The sequence below is a fragment of the Oncorhynchus masou genome, chromosome 29 (genome assembly GCF_036934945.1).
Source record: "Oncorhynchus masou masou isolate Uvic2021 chromosome 29, UVic_Omas_1.1, whole genome shotgun sequence".
In the NCBI taxonomy this organism is placed as follows: Eukaryota; Metazoa; Chordata; class Actinopteri; order Salmoniformes; family Salmonidae; genus Oncorhynchus; species Oncorhynchus masou.
In genome coordinates, this window is record NC_088240.1 from 83,918,319 (window position 1) to 83,940,701 (window position 22,383).

Below are 22,383 nucleotides of genomic sequence, written 5' to 3' on the forward strand. Positions count from 1 at the left end.
CTCTCCTCTCCTCCTTCTCCTCTTTTCCTCTCTTCCCAGCTCCTCTCTTCCTCTCTCTTACTCGTCACTCTTCCCCTCTCTTCCTCTCTCCACTCTTCCTCTCTCCACTTTTCCACTCCTCCTCTCCCCTCCTCTCTCCTCTCCTCTCTCATCTCTCCTCCTCTCCTCTTCCATCTCTCCTCTCTTCTTCTCCTCCTCTCTCCTCTCTTCCTCCCTTCCTCTCTCCTCTCCACGCTTCCTCTCTCCTCTCCTCTCCTCTCCTCCTCTCTCCTCTCTTCCTCCTCTCCTCTCTCCTCTCCTCTCTCATCTCTCCTCTCATCTCTCCTCTCTCAACCTCTCTTCCTCTCTTTTCCTCTCTCTACTTTTCCACTCTCCCTGTCTCCTCTCCTCTCTCCACTCTCCTCTCTCCTGTGTCCTCTCTTCTGTCTTCTCTCATCTCTCCTCTCTTCCTCTCCTCCTCTCTCCTCTCTTCCTCCCTTCCTCTCTCCTCTCTCTACTTTTCCACTCTCCCTATCTCCTCTCCTCTCTCCACTCTCCTCTCTCCTGTGTCCTCTCTTCTGTCTTCTCTCATCTCTCCTCTCTTCCTCTCCTCCTCTCTCCTCTCTTCCTCCCTTCCTCTCTCCTCTCCTCTCCTCTCCACTCTTCCTCTCCTCTCCTCTCCTCTCCTCTCCTCTCATCTCTCTCTCCTCTCAACTCTCTTCCTCTCTTCCTTTCTCTTCTCCTCTCCTTTCTACACTTCCCTCTCTCTACTTTTCCACTCTTCCTGTCTCCTCTCTCCTCTTCTCTCTCCACTCTCCTCTCTCCTCTCATCTCTCCTCTCTTCTCCTCTCTTCTTCTCCTCCTCCTCTCTCCTCTCTTCCTCTCTCCTCTCTTCCTCTCTCCTCTCCACTCTTCCTCTCCTCTCCTCTCCTCTCCCTCTCCTCTCCTCTCCTCTCCTCTCCTCTCCTCTCCTCTCCTCTCCTCCTCTCCTCTCCTCTCCTCTCCTCTCCTCTCCTCTCCCTCTCCTCTCCTCTCCCTCTCCTCTCTCCTCTCCTCTCCTCTCCTCTCTTCCTCCTCTCCTCTCTCCTCCTCTCTCCTCCTCTCTCCCTCTCCTCTCCTCTCCTCTCCTCTCCACTCTTCCTCTCCTCTCCTCTCTCATCTCTCCTCCTCTCTCCTCTCTCATCTCTCCTCTCATCTCTCTACTCTCAACCTCTCTTCCTCTCCTTCTCTCTTCCTCTCTCTTCTGCTCTCCTTTCTACATTTCCCTCTCTCTACTTTTCCACTCTTCCTGTCTCCTCTCTCCTCTCCTCTCTCCACTCTCCTCTCTCCTCTCTCCTGTGTCCTCTCTCCTGTCTCCACTCATCTCTCCTCTCTTCCTCTCCATTCTTCCTCTCTCCTCTCTTCTCTTCTCCTCTCCTCTCCTCTCCTCTCCTCTCCACTCTTCCACTCTTCCACTCTTCCACTCTTCCTCTCATCTCTCTTCTCATCTCCTCTCTCCTCTCTTCCTCCTCTCATCTCTCCTCTCATCTCTCTTCCTCTCTTCTTCTCTCTTCTCCTCTTCTTCTCTCTTCTCCTCTCCGTTCTACACTCTTCCTGTCTCCTCTCTCCTCTCCTCTCTCCACTCTCCTTTCTCCTATCTCCTGTCTCCTCTCTCCTGTGTCCTCTCATCTCTCCTCTCTTCCTCTCCCCCTCTCTCCTCTCTTCCTCCCTTCCTCTCTCCTCTCCACTCTTCCTCTCTCCTCTCTTCTCCTCTCTTCTTCTCTCCTCTCCTCTCTTCCTCTCTCCTCTTCACACCTCCTCTCTTCATCTCTTCCCTCTCCTCTCCTCTCCACTCTTCCACTCTTCCTCTCTCCTCCTCTCCTCTCCTCTCTTCCTCCTCTCATATCTTCCTCTCCTCACTCATCTCTCCTCCTCTCTCCTCTCTTCTCTCCTCCTCTCTTCCTTTCATCTCTCCTCTCCTCTCTTCCTCTCTCCTCTCCATCTTTTCCTCTGTTATCTAATCATGTTCAATCTCCTTTGGTCTAGAGGATGTAAGTAAAAAGAGAGGAGTGCAATATTTTTAATGCTATGTTCCTATACTTTTCATTATTCTACTGGCTTTCAACCCAGAGGCTTTGTCCTATTGGTCTCTCTTGTATCTTCTTCCTGACCTGGTTAATGGACCTGTTGCTCCAAGGTTCGTTCCCTCCTCTGTGACTCAGCCATGGAGAATATGAATGCAACGGCCTTATAAACTTAGCACCATTAACTTAACCAAACACCTGGAGCAGAATCTGAAAGAAGGTGCACTGTGATCAACCAGATGTTTAACAGACTCACTAGATCTCCCCGTCGGTATGTTGGATGAAGTTCTGAAGGTGGTCTGGTGATGTTTTCACAACCTTTTCACCAGCCGGTGAGAGAGAGAGAGCCTGCTCTCAGGGAGAGATGGAGTGCAAAAGTGGCCCCTTTAGAAAATGTGTTTATTTTGTTCAATTAGGTACATTACAATATTCCCTTTGTTAAATAAATGGTTTGTTTTCAAAGTCAGTGCAGTTGGACAGGTGTGGTCTGATGTCTAATACGTGGTACATTGGATCAAAGGGATTCATTGAAGGGTTATTCCATGTGAAAATGGGACAAAAATGTCCAACAACAACTACTAAAACATTTCCTTTCTATTGTTGGGAGGATCTAGAACACAGAGAGGCCTTTATTCTAGCCTTGTGCCACATGCCAGACCTCTAGATTCCCCTCTATAGGAGACACATGGCTATTACAAGAGGCTACAATGTACTCTGACACAAGCTGGCACATGAAAAGGGCACAGGACAAAGCAGATAAATGACAGATGACTATTTGGTGTTACCATTGTATTCCACCATCAGGGACCACATGATTTGAGACATAACACAATGAATCTTGAAAACAGAGCAAGGGACCCAATGTTGGCAGATATAATTTATAGTACGAACACAGCATTGATCCCTTATGATATAAAACTGAAAGGGAAACACAATTGAGTGACACATTCTTTGAAATGGCCATCATGAATCCAGTAAAATGCTGACTTCAGTTCAGTCTGACACCCAGAAACAGACTGATACCAACACAGCTACCATTTTGGACACATGAACCCAGATCAATGTAAACTGAGCAGCACCAGAGGGATTCCTTGTCTGGAGGTTTCACAGAACAGACAAATGTGGTTGATTCAATTCAAGTGCATTTCTCCCTGAGTAGCAGCTTGCTCTCTGTCTGTTCTTCTACTATAGATCCTTCTAATGTTCTCTGTCTTACTGCCTGTTAGGTCCTTCTATTGTCCTTTGTCTGTTCTTCTACTATAGATCCTTCTATTGTCCTCTGTCTTACTGCCTGTTAGGTCCTTCTATTGTTCTCTGTCTTACTGCCTGTTCGATCCTTCTATTGTTCTCTGTCTTACTGCCTGTTAGGTCCTTCTATTGTTCTCTGTCTTACTGTCTGTTAGGTCCTTCTATTGTCCTTTGTCTGTTCTTCTACTATAGATCCTTCTATTGTTCTCTGTCTGTTCTTCTACTATAGATCATTCTATTGTTCTCTGTCTTACTGCCTGTTAGATCCTTCTATTGTTCTCTGTCTTACTGCATGTTAGGTCCTTCTATTGTTCTCTGTCTTACTGCCTGTTAGGACCTTCTATTGTTCTCTGTCTTACTGCCTGTTAGGTCCTTCTATTGTCCTTTGTCTTTTCTTCTACTATAGATCATTCTATTGTTCTCTGTCTTACTGCATGTTAGGTCCTTCTATTGTTCTCTGTCTTACTGCCTGTTAGGACCTTCTATTGTTCTCTGTCTTACTGTCTGTTAGGACCTTCTATTGTTCTCTGTCTTACTGTCTGTTAGGTCCTTCTATTGTTCTCTGTGTGTTCTTCTACTATAGATCATTCTATTGTTCTCTGTCTTACTGCCTGTTAGGACCTTCTATTGTTCTCTGTCTTACTGCCTGTTAGGTCCTTCTATTGTCCTTTGTCTGTTCTTCCACTATAGATCATTCTATTGTTCTCTGTCTTTCTTCCTGTTAGATCATTCTATTGTTCTCTGTCTTACTGCCTGTTAGATCCTTTTATTGTCCTCTGTCTTACTGCCTGTTAGGTCCTTCTATTGTTCTCTGTCTTACTGCCTGTTAGGTCCTTCTATTGTTCTCTGTCTTACTGCCTGTTAGATCCTTCTATTGTTCTCTGTCTTACTGCCTGTTAGATCCTTCTATTGTTCTCTGTCTTACTGCCTGTTAGGTCCTTCTATTGTCCTCTGTCTTACTGTCTGTTAGGTCCTTCTATTGTCCTCTGTCTTACTGCCTGTTAGATCATTCTATTGTTATCTGTCTTACTGCCTGTTAGGTCCTTCTATTGTTCTCTGTCTTACTGCCTGTTAGGTCCTTCTATTGTCCTCTGTCTTACTGCCTGTTAGATCCTTCCATTGTCCTCTGTCTTACTGCCTGTTAGGTCCTATTATTGTCCTCTGTCTTACTGCCGGTTAGATCCTTCTATTGTCCTCTGTCTTACTGCCTGTTAGGTCCTTCTATTGTTCTCTGTCTTACTGTCTGTTAGGTCCTTCTATTGTTCTCTGTCTTACTGCCTGTTAGGTCCTTCTATTGTTCTCTGTCTTACTGCCTGTTAGATCCTTCTATTGTTCTCTGTCTTACTGCCTGTTAGATCCTTCTATTGTTCTCTGTCTTACTGCCTGTTAGGTCCTTCTAGTGTCCTCTGTCTTACTGTCTGTTAGGTCCTTCTATTGTCCTCTGTCTTACTGTCTGTTAGGTCCTTCTATTGTTCTCTGTCTTACTGCCTGTTAGGTCCTTCTATTGTTCTCTGTCTTACTGTCTGTTAGGTCCTTCTATTGTCCTCTGTCTTACTGTCTGTTAGGTCTGTTAGTGTGGCAGATCTCAATACTGCTACTTAACAGCCAGATGGCACTGCCAAGATAGACCTCTGAGCAGCCAATTAAAGCCTGCCTGAAGCTAAATTGCTGAACCAAAAAAAATGCAACATTACAATAGATATCATTATTTCTGCATTGTGTCCCTCTCCCCTCAGACTAACACTATCAGAATACACCAGTGGCAGTCGGTGCCATTTAAGATGAGGGAGGACAATATATATTTTTATTAGCATGGCCTTATTTCTATTGTAGCATATTGGATTTTATTTTAACTAAGCAAGTCAGTAAAGAACAAATTCTTATTTTCAATGACAGCCCAGGAACAGTGGGTAAATGCCTTGTTCAGGCAGAATAGCAGCTTTTTTTTTACCTTGTCAGCACTGGGATTTGATCTTGCAACCTTTCAGTTACAAGTCCAACCCTGTAACCACTTGGCTACCTGCTGCCTGTCGTTCACATTCCATTCACCCAGCTCAATGTAACAGCGATAGGGTTTAGGCTACTACATGATGCTCTAATTATCCCCATACCCATCATGAGGTTGCTATCTAGCCTATGAATTGAAGTCTTCAAGTGCAAAGGTTGCAAGAAATTTGAGTAATTGGATGACAGACAGAGACACATTAAATACCTCCTTGCACACTCTTGCCTTCATCTAGCGGATCGAGGGTGTTCTAATTAGTCCAACTCATTTCTTTTGGACAGATTCAAGTATGTTTATCCCCATTTTGTTCCGTTTAATATAGTTTTTCAACAGAATTAATATACCACTGATCGGACGCAAATGTATCCGGTGCTGTACTGCACCGATGTAACTCTGTGTTGTGTTGGTTGATTGAGACTGTAGACGTGGACTTTGGAGATTCGGTCAGTTTTAATTAAGCAGAACTGACTCTCTGCATCCTGCATCTGCATCCAAAAGGAAATAAAACATTTGTAGAGCACATATGTTCTGAGAATCGTTGCTTCTTTCTACAACAGATGCACAATAGGAGGGACTGGGATCATCCGAGGAGCTAGCCATCGTTCACACATACAATAGCTTGCTAATACCTTAGCTAGCTATTAACCACATGTTGAATTCAGAATGTTGATATCATCCTAAAAAGTACAATTACAAGTGCATCTTAACAATACCATCCACTTAATGAGTAACCTCTAAATATACATCATTATTCATGAACAAAACACTGTGTGTATGACTTTGTACTTAAAAGAATCAAACTTTTCTGAAGACAGAAAAAGCGTGCCTACCTCTCTCAGTGCATCAAAATGATTTGAGCATGAGCACGAAGGGCAAAACGTAAGTACACACTCCCCTTCTCCCAGGATGCATAATAACAAATCAACACATTAATGTATGAACCTGGTGAAATTCACATAGTACTTTAACAACTGTTACACAAACACATATCACTCCCATATTTATTTATTTGACCTTTATTTAACTAGGCAAGTCAGTTAAGAACAAATTCTTATTTTCAATGACAGCCTAAGAACAGTGGATTAACTGCCTTGTTCTGGGGAAGAACAACAGATTTTTTACCTTGCCTGCTCTGGGATTTTCTCTTGCAACCTCTCGGTTACTAGTCCAACACTCTAACCACTAGGCTACCTGCCACCCCATATACAAACAGCATGATCATTTTGATCGTTGGATAATTCCTTCTCACATCTACGCTCTCTCCTTCTCTCACATTTCCCTTTGCTTGTGGACTTCAGTGCACAACACATGAGCTTTCTGTGACTAGGCAAAAAAAATATTCCAAGCTAAACCTTCATATCATAACTGCTACAGACAGCCTACATCGTTATCACCTATTTAGCTAATGTCAAGTCAACATAGCTAGTAGAAAACGAACACATTAGTAAACCTGCTACAATCATGCTGTACAGTGTAGCAAGCAGTTTAGCAGTTACACCGGCAAACCCCGGTGGAAATAAATAAATAAAACCTAAAAAGCTTACGTTGACTTGTAATAGTTCCAGTATTGGATAGCATAGCCAGCTAGCTAACATAGCATCCCTCTCTGTTTGAGCCGGGTGTTTGAGTAGGTTAAACTAGCTAGCTACATTTGCTAGGTATGTGAAAGTGAACGTTAAAATAAATATGAAATATAGTTAACTCTCTCTCTCTCTTTCTCGCTCTCTTCGATTATAATCACAGCCGTATATATTCCCCCCCAAGCAGACACATCGATGGCTCTGAACAAACTTTATTTGACTCTTTGTAAACTGGAAACCACATATCCTGAGGTTGCATTCATTGTAGCTGGGGATTTTAACAAGGCTAATCTGAAAACAAGACTCCCTAAATTGTATCAGCATGTCGATTGCGTAACCAGGGCTGGTAAAACCTTGGATCATTGCTATTCTAACTTCCGCAACGCATATAAGGCCCTCCCCCACCCTCCTTTCGGAAAAGCTGACCACGACTCCATTTTGTTGCTCCCTGCCTACAGACAGAAGCTAAAACCAGAAGCTCCTGCGCTCAGGTCTGTTCAGTGCTGGTCCGACCAATCTGATTCCACGCTCCAAGACTGCTTCCATCACGTGGACTGGGATATGTTCCGCACTGCATCCAACAACAACATTGACGAATCCGCTGATTCGGTGAGCGAGTTCATTAGAACGTGCATTGAAGATGTCATTCCCATAGCAAAGATTAAAACATTCCCAAACCAGAAACCGTGGATTGATGGCATCATTCGCGTGAAACTGAAAGCGTGAACCACTGCTTTTAACCAGGGCAAGGTGAACGGAAACATGACCGAATACAAACAGTGTAGCTATTCCCTCCGCAAGGCAATCAAACAAGCTAAGCGTCAGTATAGAGACAAAGTAGAGTCGCAATTCAACGGCTCAGACACAAGAGGTATGTGGCAGGGTCTATAGTCAATCACGGATTACAAAAAGAAAACCAGCCCCGTCACGGACCAGGATGTCTTGCTCCCAGGCAGACTAAATAACTTTTTTTGCCCGCTTTAGGACAATACAGTGCCACTGACACGGCCCGCAACCAAAACATGCGGACTCTCCTTCACTGCAGCCGACTTGAGTAAAACATTTAAACGTGTTAACCCTCGCAGCCGCGCCCTCAGAGCATGCGCAGACCAGCTGGCTGGTGTGTTTACGGACATATTCAATCAATCCTTATCCCAGTCTGCTGTTCCCACATGCTTCAAGAGGGCCACCATTGTTCCTGTTCCCAAGAAAGCTAAGGTAACTGAGCTAAACGACTACCGCCCCGTAGCACTCACTTCCGTCATCATGAAGTGCTTTGACAGACTAGTCAAGGACCATATCACCTCCACCCTACCTGATATAACGGATGTGAAATGGCTAGCTAGTTAGCAGTGGTGCGCGCTAAATAGCATTACAATCGGTGACGTCACTTGCTCTGAGGCCTTGAAGTAGTGGTTCCCCTTGCTCTGCAAGGGCTGTGGCTTTTGTGGAGCGATGGGTATCGATGCTTTGTGGGTGACTGTTGTTGATGTGTGCAGAGAGTCCCTGGTTCGTGCCCGGGTATGGGCGAGGGGACGGTCTAAAGTTATACTGTTACACTGACACCCTAAACCCACTCCAATTTGCTTACTGCCCAAATAGGTCCACAGACGATGCAATCTCAACCACACTGCACACTGCCCTAACCCATCTAGACAAGAGGAATACCTTTGTGAGAATGCTGTTCATCGACTACAGCTCTGCATTTAACACCATAGTACCCTCCAAACTCGTCATCAAGCTCGAGACCCTGGGTCTCGACCCCGCCCTGTGCAACTGGGTACTGGACTTCCTGACGGGCTGCCCCCAGGTGGTGAGGGTAGGCAACATCATCTCCACCCCGCTGATCCTCAACACTTGGGCCCCACAAGGGTGCGTTCTGAGCCCTCTCCTGTACTCCCTGTTCACCCAAGACTGCGTGGCCACGCACGCCTCCAACTCAATCATCAAGTTTGCGGACGACACAACAGTGGTAGGCTTGATTACCAACAACGACGAGACGGTCTACAGGGAGGAGGTGAGGGCCCTCGGAGTGTGGTGTCAGGAAAATAACCTCACACTCAACGTCAACAAAACTAAGGAGATGATTGTGGACTTCAGGAAACAGCAGAGGGAACACCCCCCTATCCACATCGATGGAACAGTTGTGGAGAGTGTAGTAAGTTTTAAGTTCCTCGGCATACACATCACAAACAAACTGAATTGGTCCACCCACACAGACAGCATCGTGAAGAAGGCGCAGCATCGCCTATTCAACCTCAGGAGGCTGAAGAAATTTGGCTTGTCACCAAAAGCTCTCACAAATTAATTAATAATTAATTATTTGGTATTTTAATTAAATATTTAGTTTAGTTTTATCTTAAAGTGATAACTTTTTAGATGTTTCACTATTTTATTTATTTCTGAAATTCAATGAGGATGATGGTCCTCCCCGTCCTCCTCTGAGGAGCCTCCAATGGAATAAACCCACTGGGCACACACTCATTCTCTCTCTCTCTCTCTCTCTCTCTCTCTCTCTCTCTCTCTCTCTCCCTCCCCCCTCCCTCCCTCTCTCTCTCTCTCTCCTCTCCTCCCTCCCTCCCCCTCTCCCTCCCTCTCTCTCTCTCTCTCCCTCCCTCCCTCCCTCCCTCTCTCTCTCTCTCTCTCCCCCCCCTCCCTCCCTCCCTCCCCCTCCCTCCCTCCCTCCCTCCCTCCCTCCTCTCTCTCTCTCTCTCTCTCTCTCCCTCCCTCCCTCCCTCCCTCCCTCCCTCCCTCCCTCCCTCCCTCCCTCCCTCCCTCCCTCCCTCCCTCCTCCCTCCCCCCTCCCTCCCTCCCTCCTCCCTCCCTCCCTCCCTCCCTCCCTCCCTCTCCCTCCTCCCTCCCTCCCTCCCTCCCCCTCCCTCCCTCCCTCCCTCCCCCCCCTCCCTCCCTCCCTCCCTCCCTCCCTCCCTCCCTCTCTCTCTCTGCAGGTTGACAGGACAGAGGTGATCCGTAGCTCTATAAGCCCCACCTTTTCTAAAGTCTTCACCGTGGACTTCTACTTTGAGGAAGTACAGCGGCTACGTTACGAGCTCTATGACATCAGCAGCAATCACAACAGCATCAAGGAGGCTGACTTTCTGGGGGCCATGGAGTGCACACTGGGACAGGTGTGTTCTCACGGCAACGCCACACTAACTCCGACACGCTATCTCTGACACAAAGCTAAGTGCTAAGTGCTAATGCTGGACCGAGCTGAACTTAGAGACCATTAAAAGCAGTTAGCAGAGGCTTTTTAGTAGACCCAGTGAGACTGTTTACTCAAGAAAGACAACACCTACCTCTCACCCTCCCTCTCTGCACGGGTCATTTCCTGTAACGTAAAAAAACAAGCAAGTTAAGTGGTTTAGTGGCAGTTGGTCGGGCAGTGTAGCGTGTTTTTATATCAACCCTTTTCACCGGCAAAAGGGAGCTCTCTCTCTCTGTAATGTTTGCATACAGTCAGTCTCCAGTAAAATGTACGTGCCACGTGCAAATAGCGATAAGGCACGTAATGTAATAATCCCCCAGACTTTCATTAAGAGTGTTTTGCTACATGCAGCTGTCGGCTGAAACAGTTGGCGTCCGGTACGCCAGCGGGCCTGGAATGTTTGAGCCTTCTGAGCCTCTCTCTGGTATTATTGTGTGTCTATGCCAACATTAAATGATTCTTCCCCACCACTGCTGACACATGGTTCATAGGCCCTGCTATCTTCATCTAGTTGTACTGAGGAATTCTCCAGAAACTAATTTCATGTGTATTTATTTTGAGTTTGATCCAAGTTTCAAAGTACCACTCTCTGCCTCCCTCTCTCCCCCCTCTCTCTCTCTCTCCCTCTCTCCCCCTTCTCTCTCTCTCTCTCTCTCTCTCTCTCTGCCTCCTTCTCCCCCCCTTCTCTCTCTCTCTCTCTCTGCCTCCTTCTCTCCCCCTCTCTCTCTCTCTCTCTCTCTCTCTGCCTCACTCTCTCTCCTCTCTCTCTCTCTCTCTCCCGCTCTCTCCCTCTCTCCCCCTTCTCTCTCCCTCTCTCTCGCTCTCTCTCTCTCTGCCTCCCTCTCTCTCCCTTCTCTCTCTCTCTCTCTCTCTCTCTCCTCTCTCTCTCTCTCTCTCTCTCCCTCGCTCCCCCTTCTCTCTCCCTCTCTCTCTCTCTCTCTCTCTCTCTCTCTGCCTCCCTCTCCCCCCCTTCTCTCTCTCTCGCTCTCTCTCTCTCTGCCTCCCTCTTTCCCCCATCTCTCTCTCTCTGCCTCCCTCTCTCCCCCTTCTCGCTCCCCCTTCTCTCTCTCTCTCTCCCCCTTCTCTCTCCCCCTTCTCTCTCTCCCTCTCTCTCTCTCTCTCTCTCTCTCTCTCTCCCTCTCTCCCTCTCTCCCCCTCTCTCTCTCTCTCTCTCTCTCTCTCTCTCTCTCTCACTCCCTGCCTCCCTCTCTCCCCCTTCTCTCTCTCTCTCCCCTTCTCTCTCCCCCTCTCTCTCTCTCTCTCTCCCTCTCTCCCCCTTCTCTCTCCTCTCTCTCCCCCTTCTCTCTCTCTCTCCCCCTTCTCTCTCCCCCTCTCTCTCTCTCTCTCTCTCTCCCTCTCTCCCCCTTCTCTCTCCCTCTCTCTCGCTCTCTCTCTCTCTTTCTGCCTCCCTCTCTCCCCCTCTCTCTCTCTCTCTCTGCCTCCCTCTCTCCCCCTCTCTCTCTCTCTCTCTCTCTCTGCCTCCCTCTCTCCCCCTTCTCTCTCTCTCTCTCTCTCTGCCTCCCTCTCTCCCCCTTCTCTCTCCCCCTCTCTCTCTCTCCCCCTTCTCTCTCCCCCCTCTCTCTCTCTCTCTCTCTCTCTCTGTCTTTTCCCTCTAACTCCTGGGAGATATTCATATGGACGAGCTGTTCATTTTGTTCCACTCTGTTGTGTCTACAAGGAGACGGTGGGACTGTGGGTACATCTCAATGCAAATAAGAGGCATCATTTAGAAACACCTTATATTGTGAATAGGATTCACCAAGGGGTTTTACTGTATTTCTACAGCTTTACTTCATATTTTATTCTCAAAATCATCCAATAGAGCAACTGTACCATGCAAAAATTCCAGCATTGAGAATTTACTGAGAGGGCTTTGAACCTTTACAAAGACTCTCACATTGCATCTTACTTGCATAATGTGGAAAGCCTCACAGCATCCAATTATTTTATGGCATCTTTCCAGCATGTGTTTATGGCAAAACTTCTAGTCAGAACTCCCCAAGCTCACCCTATACAACCACACTCTCTTTTCCTTCAGACATTTGTGCAAAACTCTTCATTTTTTTCATTCTTTATTTTTGACTGCCGGTGATTCCCTCGTCCCAGTTTCCCCCCTCTGGTTCTCCTGAGTTGCTGTGTTGTTGATGTGAGGCACCGAGTCAGGGGAGTCTCACCTCTTATCTCTCTCCAAACAGATTGTGTCCCAGAGGAAGCTCACCAAACCACTGCTCAAACAGGGCAGCACAGTGAGCAAGTCCTTCATCATGGTAAGGCCCCTGTCTGTCACCTAGCTCCCTCTCTCTCTCTCTAGCTTTCTCTGTCTGTCTGTCTGTCTGTCTGTCTGTCTGTCTGTCTGTCTGTCTGTCTGTCTGTCTGTCTGTCTAAAGCACAGCAAAGGTAACTAAACTTAATGACTATCACCCCATAGCACTCAACTCTGTCATCACGAAGTGCTTTGAGAGACTAGTCAAGGATCATTTCACCTCTACCTTACCTACCACCATAGAGACACTTCAATTTGCTTACTGCCCCAATAGATCCACAGACAATGCAATCGCCATCACTCTGCACACTGCCCTATCCCATCTGGACAAGAGGAATACCTGTGTAAGAATGCTGTTTATTGACTACAGCTCAGCATTCAACACCATAGTACCCTCCAAGCTCGTCATTAAGCTTGAGGCCCTGGTCTGAACCCCGTCCTGTGCAACTGGGTCCTCAACTTCCTGACGGGCCACCCCCAGGTGGTAAAGGTAGGAAACATCACCTCCACTCCGCTGATCCTCAACAAGGGTGAGTGCGTGCTCAGCCCCCTCCTGTACTCCCTGTTCACCCATGACTGCATGGCCAAGCACGCATCCAACTCAATCGTCAAATTTGTAGACAACACGACACTAGTAGGCTTAATTACCAACGATGATGAGACAGTCTACAGGGAGGAGGTGTGGACTATGGGAGTGTGGTGCCTGGAAAACAACCTCTCACTCAACATCAACAAAACAAAGGAGATGATCATGGACTTCAGGAAACAGCAGAGGGTGCACCCCCCTATCTACATCGACGGGACAGCAGTGGAGAATGTGGAAAGCTTCAAGTTCCTTCGCGTACACATCACTGACAAACTGAAATGGACCACCCCACAGACAGTGTGGTGAAGAAGGCGCAACAGCGCCTCTTCAACCTCAGGGGGCTAAAGAAATATGTCTTGTCACCTAAAACCCTCACAAACTTTTACAGATGCACAATTGAAAGCATCCAGTCGGGCTGTATCAACGCTTGGTATGGCAACTGCACCACCCGCAACCGCAAGGCTCTCCAGAGGGTGGTGCGGTCTGCCCAACGCATCACCGGGGACAAACTACCCGACCTCCAGGACACCTACGGCACCCGATGTCACAGGAAGGCCAAAAAGATCATCAAGGACATCAACCACCCGAGCCACTGTCTGTTCACCCCGCTATCATCCAGAAGACGAGGTCAGTACAGGTGCATCAAAGCGGGGACCGAGAGACTGAAAAACAGCTTCTATCTCAAGGCCATCAGACTGTTAAACAGCCATCACTAGCACATTAGAGGCTGCTGCCTATAGTTATAGACTAGAAATCACTGGCCTCTTTAAGTAATGGAAAACTAAAAATGTTTACATATCTGGCATTACTCATCTCATATGTATATACTGTTTTCTATACTATTCTACGTTATCTCATTCACTTAATAATGGTTACATTTTAACTTGCATTACTCATCTCATACAGTATGTATATACTGTATTCTATACTATTCTACGACATTTCATTCACTTAATCATGGTTACATTTTAACTTGCATTTACTCATCTCATATGTATATACTGTTTTCTATACTATTCTACTGGATCTTAGTCCGTTCCGCTCTGACATCACTCGTCTGTACGTATATAGTCTTAATTCATTCCAACTTAGATTTGTGTGTATTGGGTATATGTTGTGTAATTTGTTATATATTACTTGTTAGATATTACTGCACTATCGGAGCTAGAAGCACAAGCATTTCGCTACACCCACAATAACATCTGCTAATCAGGTGTCTGTGACCAATACAATTTGATTTGATTTGATTTGAGAAGCCTACCACCTAATCTCAATTCAAAAGTGACCAGGCAAACTTTAATTCAGATACGGGAGTTATTTTTTACACTTTCTGAGTTTGGTGTAGAGTAGCATCTGAACAAATAGATATGCATGTGTCTGTTTGAGATGAACATACATATTGTTTTGTTTCTGAAGCACATTGCCTGTTTGCTTATGCATGGAAAATAACCTATTTTAACAAAGGCATCAAGGCATTCTCAATAGTGTAAATTACACAAACACACACATACACGCACACGTACACACGCACACGCACACGCACACGCACACGCACACGCACACACACACACACACACACACACACACACACACACACACACACACACACACACACACACACACACACACACACACATAGTTCTATATAATGAGAGAACTAAATAGAGCGGTATCTCAAGGTCATTATGAAAAACGAGCTCCCAGCAGAAAGAAACTAACATCGGTGTCAATAGGACTTATACTAGACCAGATGAGGAGTGGTTCCACAGCATTTCATATCTAAACAGTTGACAAATACATATGAATCCGGAGGCAGATACAGAACAATACAAACAATTTATGAACTCCAAATATGAAAGACAATATGCCTATCATGTGTTTTACTACAATGATTACAAGTTCACTATTTCATTCATTAACAAAACTTTTTTCTGGTTTCTGGTTATAACCAGGGTGTGTGTGAATATTAGAACCAGGTGTGTGTGAATATTAGATCCAGGTGTGTGTGAATATTAGAACCAGGTGTGTGTGAATATGACTTAAATGTAATGTAAATGTAATATTAGATCCAGGTGTGTGAATATTAGATCCAGGTGTGTGTGAATATTAGATCCAGGTGTGTGTGAATATTAGAACCAGGTGTTTGTGAATATTAGATCCAGGTGTGTGTGAATGTTAGAACCAGGTGTTTGTGAATATTAGATCCAGGTGTGTGTGAATATTAGATCCAGGTGTGTGTGAATATTAGTACCAGGTGTTTGTGAATATTAGTCCCAGGTGTGTGTGAATATTAGAACCAGGTGTTTGTGAATCTTAGCACCGGATGTTTGTGAATATTAGTACCAGGTGTTTGTGAATATTAGTACCAGGTGTGTGTGAATATTAGATCCAGGTGTGTGTGAATATTAGAACCAGGTGGGTGAATATTAGTCCCAGGTGTTTGTGAATATTAGTACCAGGTGTGTGTGAATATTAGAACCAGGTGGGTGAATATTAGTCCCAGGTGTTTGTGAATATTAGTACCAGGTGTGTGTGAATATTAGAACCAGGTGGGTGAATATTAGTACCAGGTGTTTGTGAATATTAGTACCAGGTGTGTGTGAATATTAGAACCAGATGGGTGAATATTAGTATCAGGTGTTTGTGAATATTAGATCTAGGTGTGTGTGAATATTAAAACCAGGTGTTTGTGAATATTAGATCCAGGTGTGTGTGAATATTAGAACCAGGTGTTTGTGAATATTAGATCCAGGTGTGTGTGAATATTAGATCCAGGTGTGTGTGAATATTAGTACCAGGTGTTTGTGAATATTAGTCCCAGGTGTGTGTGAATATTAGAACCAGGTGTTTGTGAATCTTAGCACCGGATGTGTGTGAATATTAGTACCAGGTGTTTGTGAATATTAGATCTAGGTGTGTGTGAATATTAGATCCAGGTGTGTGTGAATATTAGAACCAGGTGTGTGAATATTAGATCCAGGTGTGTGTGAATATTAGTACCAGGTGTGTGTGAATATTAGTACCAGGTGTGTGTGAATATTAGAACCAGGTGTGTGAATATTAGTACCAGGTGTTTGTGAATATTAGTACCAGGTGTGTGTGAATATTAGAACCAGGTGGGTGAATATTAGTACCAGGTGTTTGTGAATATTAGTACCAGGTGTGTGTGAATATTAGAACCAGGTGGGTGAATGTTAGTACCAGGTGTTTGTGAATATTAGTACCAGGTGTGTGTGAATATTAGAACCAGATGGGTGAATATTAGTATCAGGTGTTTGTGAATATTAGATCTAGGTGTTTGTGAATATTAGTACCAGGTGTGTGTGAATATTAGAACCAGGTGGGTGAATATTAGTACCAGGTGTTTGTGAATATTAGTACCAGGTGTGTGTGAATATTAGAACCAGGTGGGTGAATATTAGTACCAGGTGTTTGTGAATATTAGTACCAGGTGTGTGTGAATATTAGAACCAGGTGGGTGAATATTAGAACCTGGTGTGTGAATATTAGAACCAGGTGGGTGAATATTAGTACCAGGTGTTTGTGAATATTAGTACCAGGTGTGTGTGAATATTAGAACCAGGTGGGTGAATATTAGTACCAGGTGTGTGTGAATATTAGAACCAGGTGTTTGAATATTAGAACCAGGTGTGTGTGAATATTAGAATCAGGTGTGTGTGAATATTAGAACCAGCTGAGTGAATATTAGTACCAGGTGTTTGTGAATATTAGATCTAGGTGTGTGTAAATATTAGATCCAGGTGTGTGTGAATATTAGAACCAGGTGGGTGAATATTAGAACCAGGTTTTTGTGAATATTAGTACCAGGTGTGTGTGAATATTAGAACCAGGTGTGTGTGAATATTAGAACCAGGTGTTTGTGAATATTAGATCCAGGTGTGTGTGAATATTAGATCCAGGTGTGTGTGAATATTAGTACCAGGTGTTTGTGAATATTAGTCCCAGGTGTGTGTGAATATTAGAACCAGGTGTTTGTGAATCTTAGCACCGGATGTTTGTGAATATTAGTACCAGGTGTTTGTGAATATTAGATCTAGGTGTGTGTGAATATTAGATCCAGGTGTGTGTGAATATTAGAACCAGGTGTGTGAATATTAGATCCAGGTGTGTGTGAATATTAGTACCAGGTGTGTGTGAATATTAGTACCAGGTGTGTGTGAATATTAGAACCAGGTGTGTGAATATTAGTACCAGGTGTTTGTGAATATTAGTACCAGGTGTGTGTGAATATTAGAACCAGGTGGGTGAATATTAGTACCAGGTGTTTGTGAATATTAGTACCAGGTGTGTGTGAATATTAGAACCAGGTGGGTGAATATTTAGAGTACCAGGTGTGTGTGAATATTAGAACCAGATGGGTGAATATTAGTATCAGGTGTTTGTGAATATTAGATTAGGTGTTTGTGAATATTAGTACCAGGTGTGTGTGAATATTAGAACCAGGTGGGTGAATATTTACCAGGTGTTTGTGAATATTAGTACCAGGTGTGTGTGAATATTAGAACCAGGTGGGTGAATATTAGTACCAGGTGTTTGTGAATATTAGTACCAGGTGTGTGTGAATATTAGAACCAGGTGGGTGAATATTAGAACCTGGTGTGTGAATATTAGAAACAGGTGGGTGAATATTAGTACCAGGTGTTTGTGAATATTAGATACCAGGTGTGTGTGAATATTAGAACCAGGTGGGTGAATATTAGTACCAGGTGTGTGTGAATATTAGAACCAGGTGTTTGAATATTAGAACCAGGTGTGTGTGAATATTAGAACCAGGTGTGTGTGAATATTAGAACCAGCTGAGTGAATATTAGTACCAGGTGTTTGTGAATATTAGATCTAGGTGTGTGTAAATATTAGATCCAGGTGTGTGTGAATATTAGAACCAGGTGGGTGAATATTAGAACCAGGTTTTTGTGAATATTAGTACCAGGTGTGTGTGAATATTAGAACCAGGTGTGTGTGAATATTAGAACCAGGTGTGTGAATATTAGAACCTGGTGTGTGAATATTAGAACCAGGTGTGTGAATATTAGATCCAGGTGTTTGTGAATATTAGATCCAGGTGTGTGAATATTAGAACCAGTTGTGTGTGAATATTAGAACCAGTTGTGTGTGAATATTAGATCCAGGTGTGTGTGAATATTAGAACCAGGTGTGTGAATATTAGATCCAGGTGTTTGTGAATATTAGATCCAGGTGTGTGAATATTAGAACCAGTTGTGTGTGAATATTAGAACCAGTTGTGTGTGAATATTAGATCCAGGTGTGTGTGAATATTAGAACCAGGTGTGTGAATATTAGAACCAGTTGTGTGTGAATATTAGATCCAGGTGTGTGTGAATATTAGAACCAGGTGTGTGAATATTAGAACCAGGTGTGTGTGAATATTAGATCCAGGTGTGTGTTATGTACCTGCAGGTCACCGCCGAGGAGCTGACAGGGAATGATGATTATGTGGAACTTTCTTTCAGTGCCAGGAAACTTGACGACAAGGTAAGGTTGCAACGCTACAGAAGATGTTTAATTTGTGCTCGTTAATTGATTATGAATGCATTGCATTATTGTATATCCTCTCCATTAACCATGGCATCAACTGGTCTCAGAACAGTGATTATACACATAGAGCTATGCTTCAAGGGGAAAATCCCATCAGAGGAACAATTACAACAGAAACACATTAGATACAGAGAACCAATCCCTCCTCAATGAGGATCTATGATCCACCCAACTCCCCATCTCAGTCTCTCCTGCTGTGTTTGTGGTTCTGGCTCACACAAACACACACACACAACACACAGACGAGGAGATAAGAAAGGAGAGAGAGAGCAGAGGTGTGTGTGGTGTGTTTGTGGTTAAGTCCAAGAGATGTGTTTAAGTCTCCTGGTGTCTTTCTCAGCCCCAGTGTATCTATAATCACAGTCTAATTTAATTGAGTTAATCTCCACTAAATGGAAGATGCTTTGTGTGTGTGTGTGTGTGTGTGTCCGCCTTCAACTGAAATAAGTTTTCCCTCACCACAGGTGCTAAAGTACATTATTCCAGCACCATAATGCCAGTAAGCATTGCATTATTCCAGCACCATAATGCCAACTGAAATAAGTTTTCCCTCACCACCATAATGCCAGTAAGCATTACATTATTCCAGCACCATAATGCCAGTAAGCATTGCATTATTCCAGCACCATAATGCCAGTAAGCATTACATTATTCCAGCACCATAATGCCAGTAAGCATTGTATTATTCCAGCACCATAATGCCAGTAAGCATTACATTATTCCAGCACCATAATGCCAGTAAGCATTACATTATTCCAGCACCATAATGCCAGTAAGCATTGCATTAATCCAGCACTAAAATGCCAGTAAGCATTACATTATTCCAGCACCATAATGCCAGTAAGCATTACATTATTCCAGCACCATAATGCCAGTAAGCATTACATTATTCCAGCACCATAATGCCAGTAAGCATTGCATTATTCCAGCACTAAAATGCCAGTAAGCATTACATTATTCCAGCACCATAATGCCAGTAAGCATTGCATTATTCCAGCACTAAAATGCCAGTAAGCATTACATTATTCCAGCACCATAATGCCAGTAAGCATTGCATTATTCCAGCACTAAAATGCCAGTAAGCATTACATTATTCCAGCACTAAAATGCCAGTAAGCATTACATTATTCCAGCACCATAATGCCAGTAAGCATTACATTATTCCAGCACCATAATGCCAGTAAGCATTGCATTATTCCAGCACCATAATCCAGCACCATAATGCCAGTAAGCATTACATTATTCCAGCACTAAAATGCCAGTAAGCATTACATTATTCCAGCACCATAATGCCAGTAAGCATTACATTATTCCAGCACAAAAATGCCAGTAAGCATTACATTATTCCAGCACCATAATGCCAGTAAGCATTACATTATTCCAGCACCATAATGCCAGTAAGCATTACATTATTCCAGCACCATAATGCCAGTAAGCATTACATTATTCCAGCACCATAATGCCAGTAAGCATTACATTATTCCAGCACCATAATGCCAGTAAGCATTGCATTATTCCAGCACTAAAATGCCAGTAAGCATTACATTATTCCAGCACCATAATGCCAGTAAGCATTGCATTATTCCAGCACCATAATGCCAGTAAGCATTACATTATTCCAGCACTAAAATGCCAGTAAGCATTACATTATTCCAGCACCATAATGCCAGTAAGCATTACATTATTCCAGCACTAAAATGCCAGTAAGCATTACATTATTCCAGCACTAAAATGCCAGTAAGCATTACATTATTCCAGCACCATAATGCCAGTAAGCATTACATTATTCCAGCACCATAATGCCAGTAAGCATTACATTATTCCAGCACCATAATGCCAGTAAGCATTACATTATTCCAGCACCATAATGCCAGTAAGCATTGCATTATTCCAGCACTAAAATGCCAGTAAGCATTACATTATTCCAGCACCATAATGCCAGTAAGCATTACATTATTCCAGCACCATAATGCCAGTAAGTATTTTGCATCTGCAGGGAGAAATGCAATCAGTCAAAGCGATGTGCTCTTAACTTTCCTATCAGTTTCCTATCAGTTTCCTATCAGTTCCCTATCAGTAAGAATCATGTTTATAAATGATTGATTTTGTGTTTTTGGAACTGCAGATTTATTCTGATCAGAAGGTGTTCTGAGGGAATTTTTCTCCTGGAGTATCCAGTCAAGTTGATTGTAGTACTAGGTTCAGACATCAGGTGTGCATAACCAGACCAGGATATATCATGACCATTGCTGGCCCCAATTCAAATAAAATCAAAGTGTATTTGTCACGTGTACCAAATACAACAGGTGTAGACCTTACAGTGAAATGCTTACTTCCAAGCCCTAACCAACAGTGCAATTTTTAAGTAAAAAATAGTTATTAGGTAAACAATAGACAATAGAAAAACAGTAAAATGACAGTGAAAATAACAGCAGCGAGGCTGTATACAGTACAGAGTCCATGTGTGGGGGCACCGGATAGTCGGGCTAGTTAAGGTAATATGTACATGTAGGTATAGTTAAAGTGACTATGCATAGATGATAAACAGAGAGTAGCAGCAGCGTAAAAAGAGGGGTTGGGGGAGGGGACACACAATGCAGATGGTCTGGGGAGCCATTTGATTACCGGTTCAGGAGTCTTATGGCTTGGGAGTGAAAGCTGTTTAGAACCCTCTTGCACCAAGACTTGGCGCTCCGGTACCATTTGCCATGTGGTAGAAGAGAGAGCATTCTATGACTGGGGTGGCTGGGGTCTTTTTACAATTTTTAGGGACTTCTTCTGACACCATCTGGTGTAGAGGTCCTGGATGGCTGGCAGCTTAGCCCCAGTGATGTACTAGGCTGTTCGCACTACCCTCTGTAGTGCCATGCGGTTGGAGGCAGAGCAGTTGCCGTACCAGGCAGTGATGCAACCAGTCAGGATGCTCTCGATGTTGCAGCTGTAGAATCGTTTGAGGATCTGAGGACCCATACCAAATCTTTTCGGGGGGGATTTCACGACTATCTTGGTGTGTTTGGACCATTCAAGTTGGTTGGTGATGTGGACACCAAGGAACTTGAAGCTCTCAACCTGCTCCACTACAGCCCCCTCGATGAGAATGAGGGCGTCCCCGGTCCTCCTTTTCCTGTAGTCCACAATCATCTCCTTTGTCTTGATTACATTGAGGGATAGGTTGTTATTCTGGTACCACCCGGCCATGTGTCTCCCCATAGGCTGTCTCGTCGTTGTCGGTGATCAGGCCTACCACCAGTTGCAGAGGGAGGTGTTTAGTCCCAGGATCCTTAGCTTAGTGATGAGCTTTGAGGGCACTATGGTGTTGAACGCTGAGCTGTAGTCAATGAATAGTATTCTCACGTAGGTGTTTCTTTTGTCCAGGTGGGAAAGGGCAGTGTGGAGTGCAATAGACATTGCATCATATGTGGATCTGTTGGGGCGTTATGCAAATTAAAATGGGTCTAGGGTTTCTGGGATAATGGTATTAACGGCTACGGACTTGAATGCTACGGGTCTGTAGTTAATTAGGCAGGTTGCCTTCGTGTTCTTGGGCACAGAGACTATGGTGGTCTGCTTGAAACATGTTGGTATTACAGACTCAATCGGGGACATGTTGAAAATGTCAGTGAAGACACCTGCAGTTGGTCAGCACATGCCTTGCCAGCAGCCTTACTCACATCGGCTACCTCAGTGTTGCCTCAGTGTTGCTTGCCTCGAAGCGAGCATAGAAGTGATTTAGCTCGTCTGATAGGCTCGTGTCACTGGGCAGCTCGCGGCTGTGCTTCCGTTTGTAGTCTGTAATAGTTTGCAGGCCCTGCCACACCCGACGAGCATCGGAGCCGGTGTAGTACGATTCAATTTTAGTCCTTTATTGGTGCTT

The 22,383-nt window shown here is 44.4% G+C and overlaps 1 protein-coding gene across 2 annotated transcripts in view; it reads left to right on the top strand.

Annotated features, from left to right (window-relative positions):
- The window catches only part of cpne4a (copine IVa), a 103,289-nt gene that overhangs the window by 34,979 nt on the left and 45,927 nt on the right, over positions 1 to 22,383 (top strand). For both annotated transcript variants that reach the window (XM_064946623.1, XM_064946624.1), the window contains exons 3-5: positions 9,824 to 10,003; positions 12,279 to 12,350; positions 18,372 to 18,446. In XM_064946623.1, coding sequence (XP_064802695.1) covers positions 9,824 to 10,003; positions 12,279 to 12,350; positions 18,372 to 18,446 — 327 coding nt within the window. The remainder of the gene's footprint in view (positions 1 to 9,823; positions 10,004 to 12,278; positions 12,351 to 18,371; positions 18,447 to 22,383) is intronic.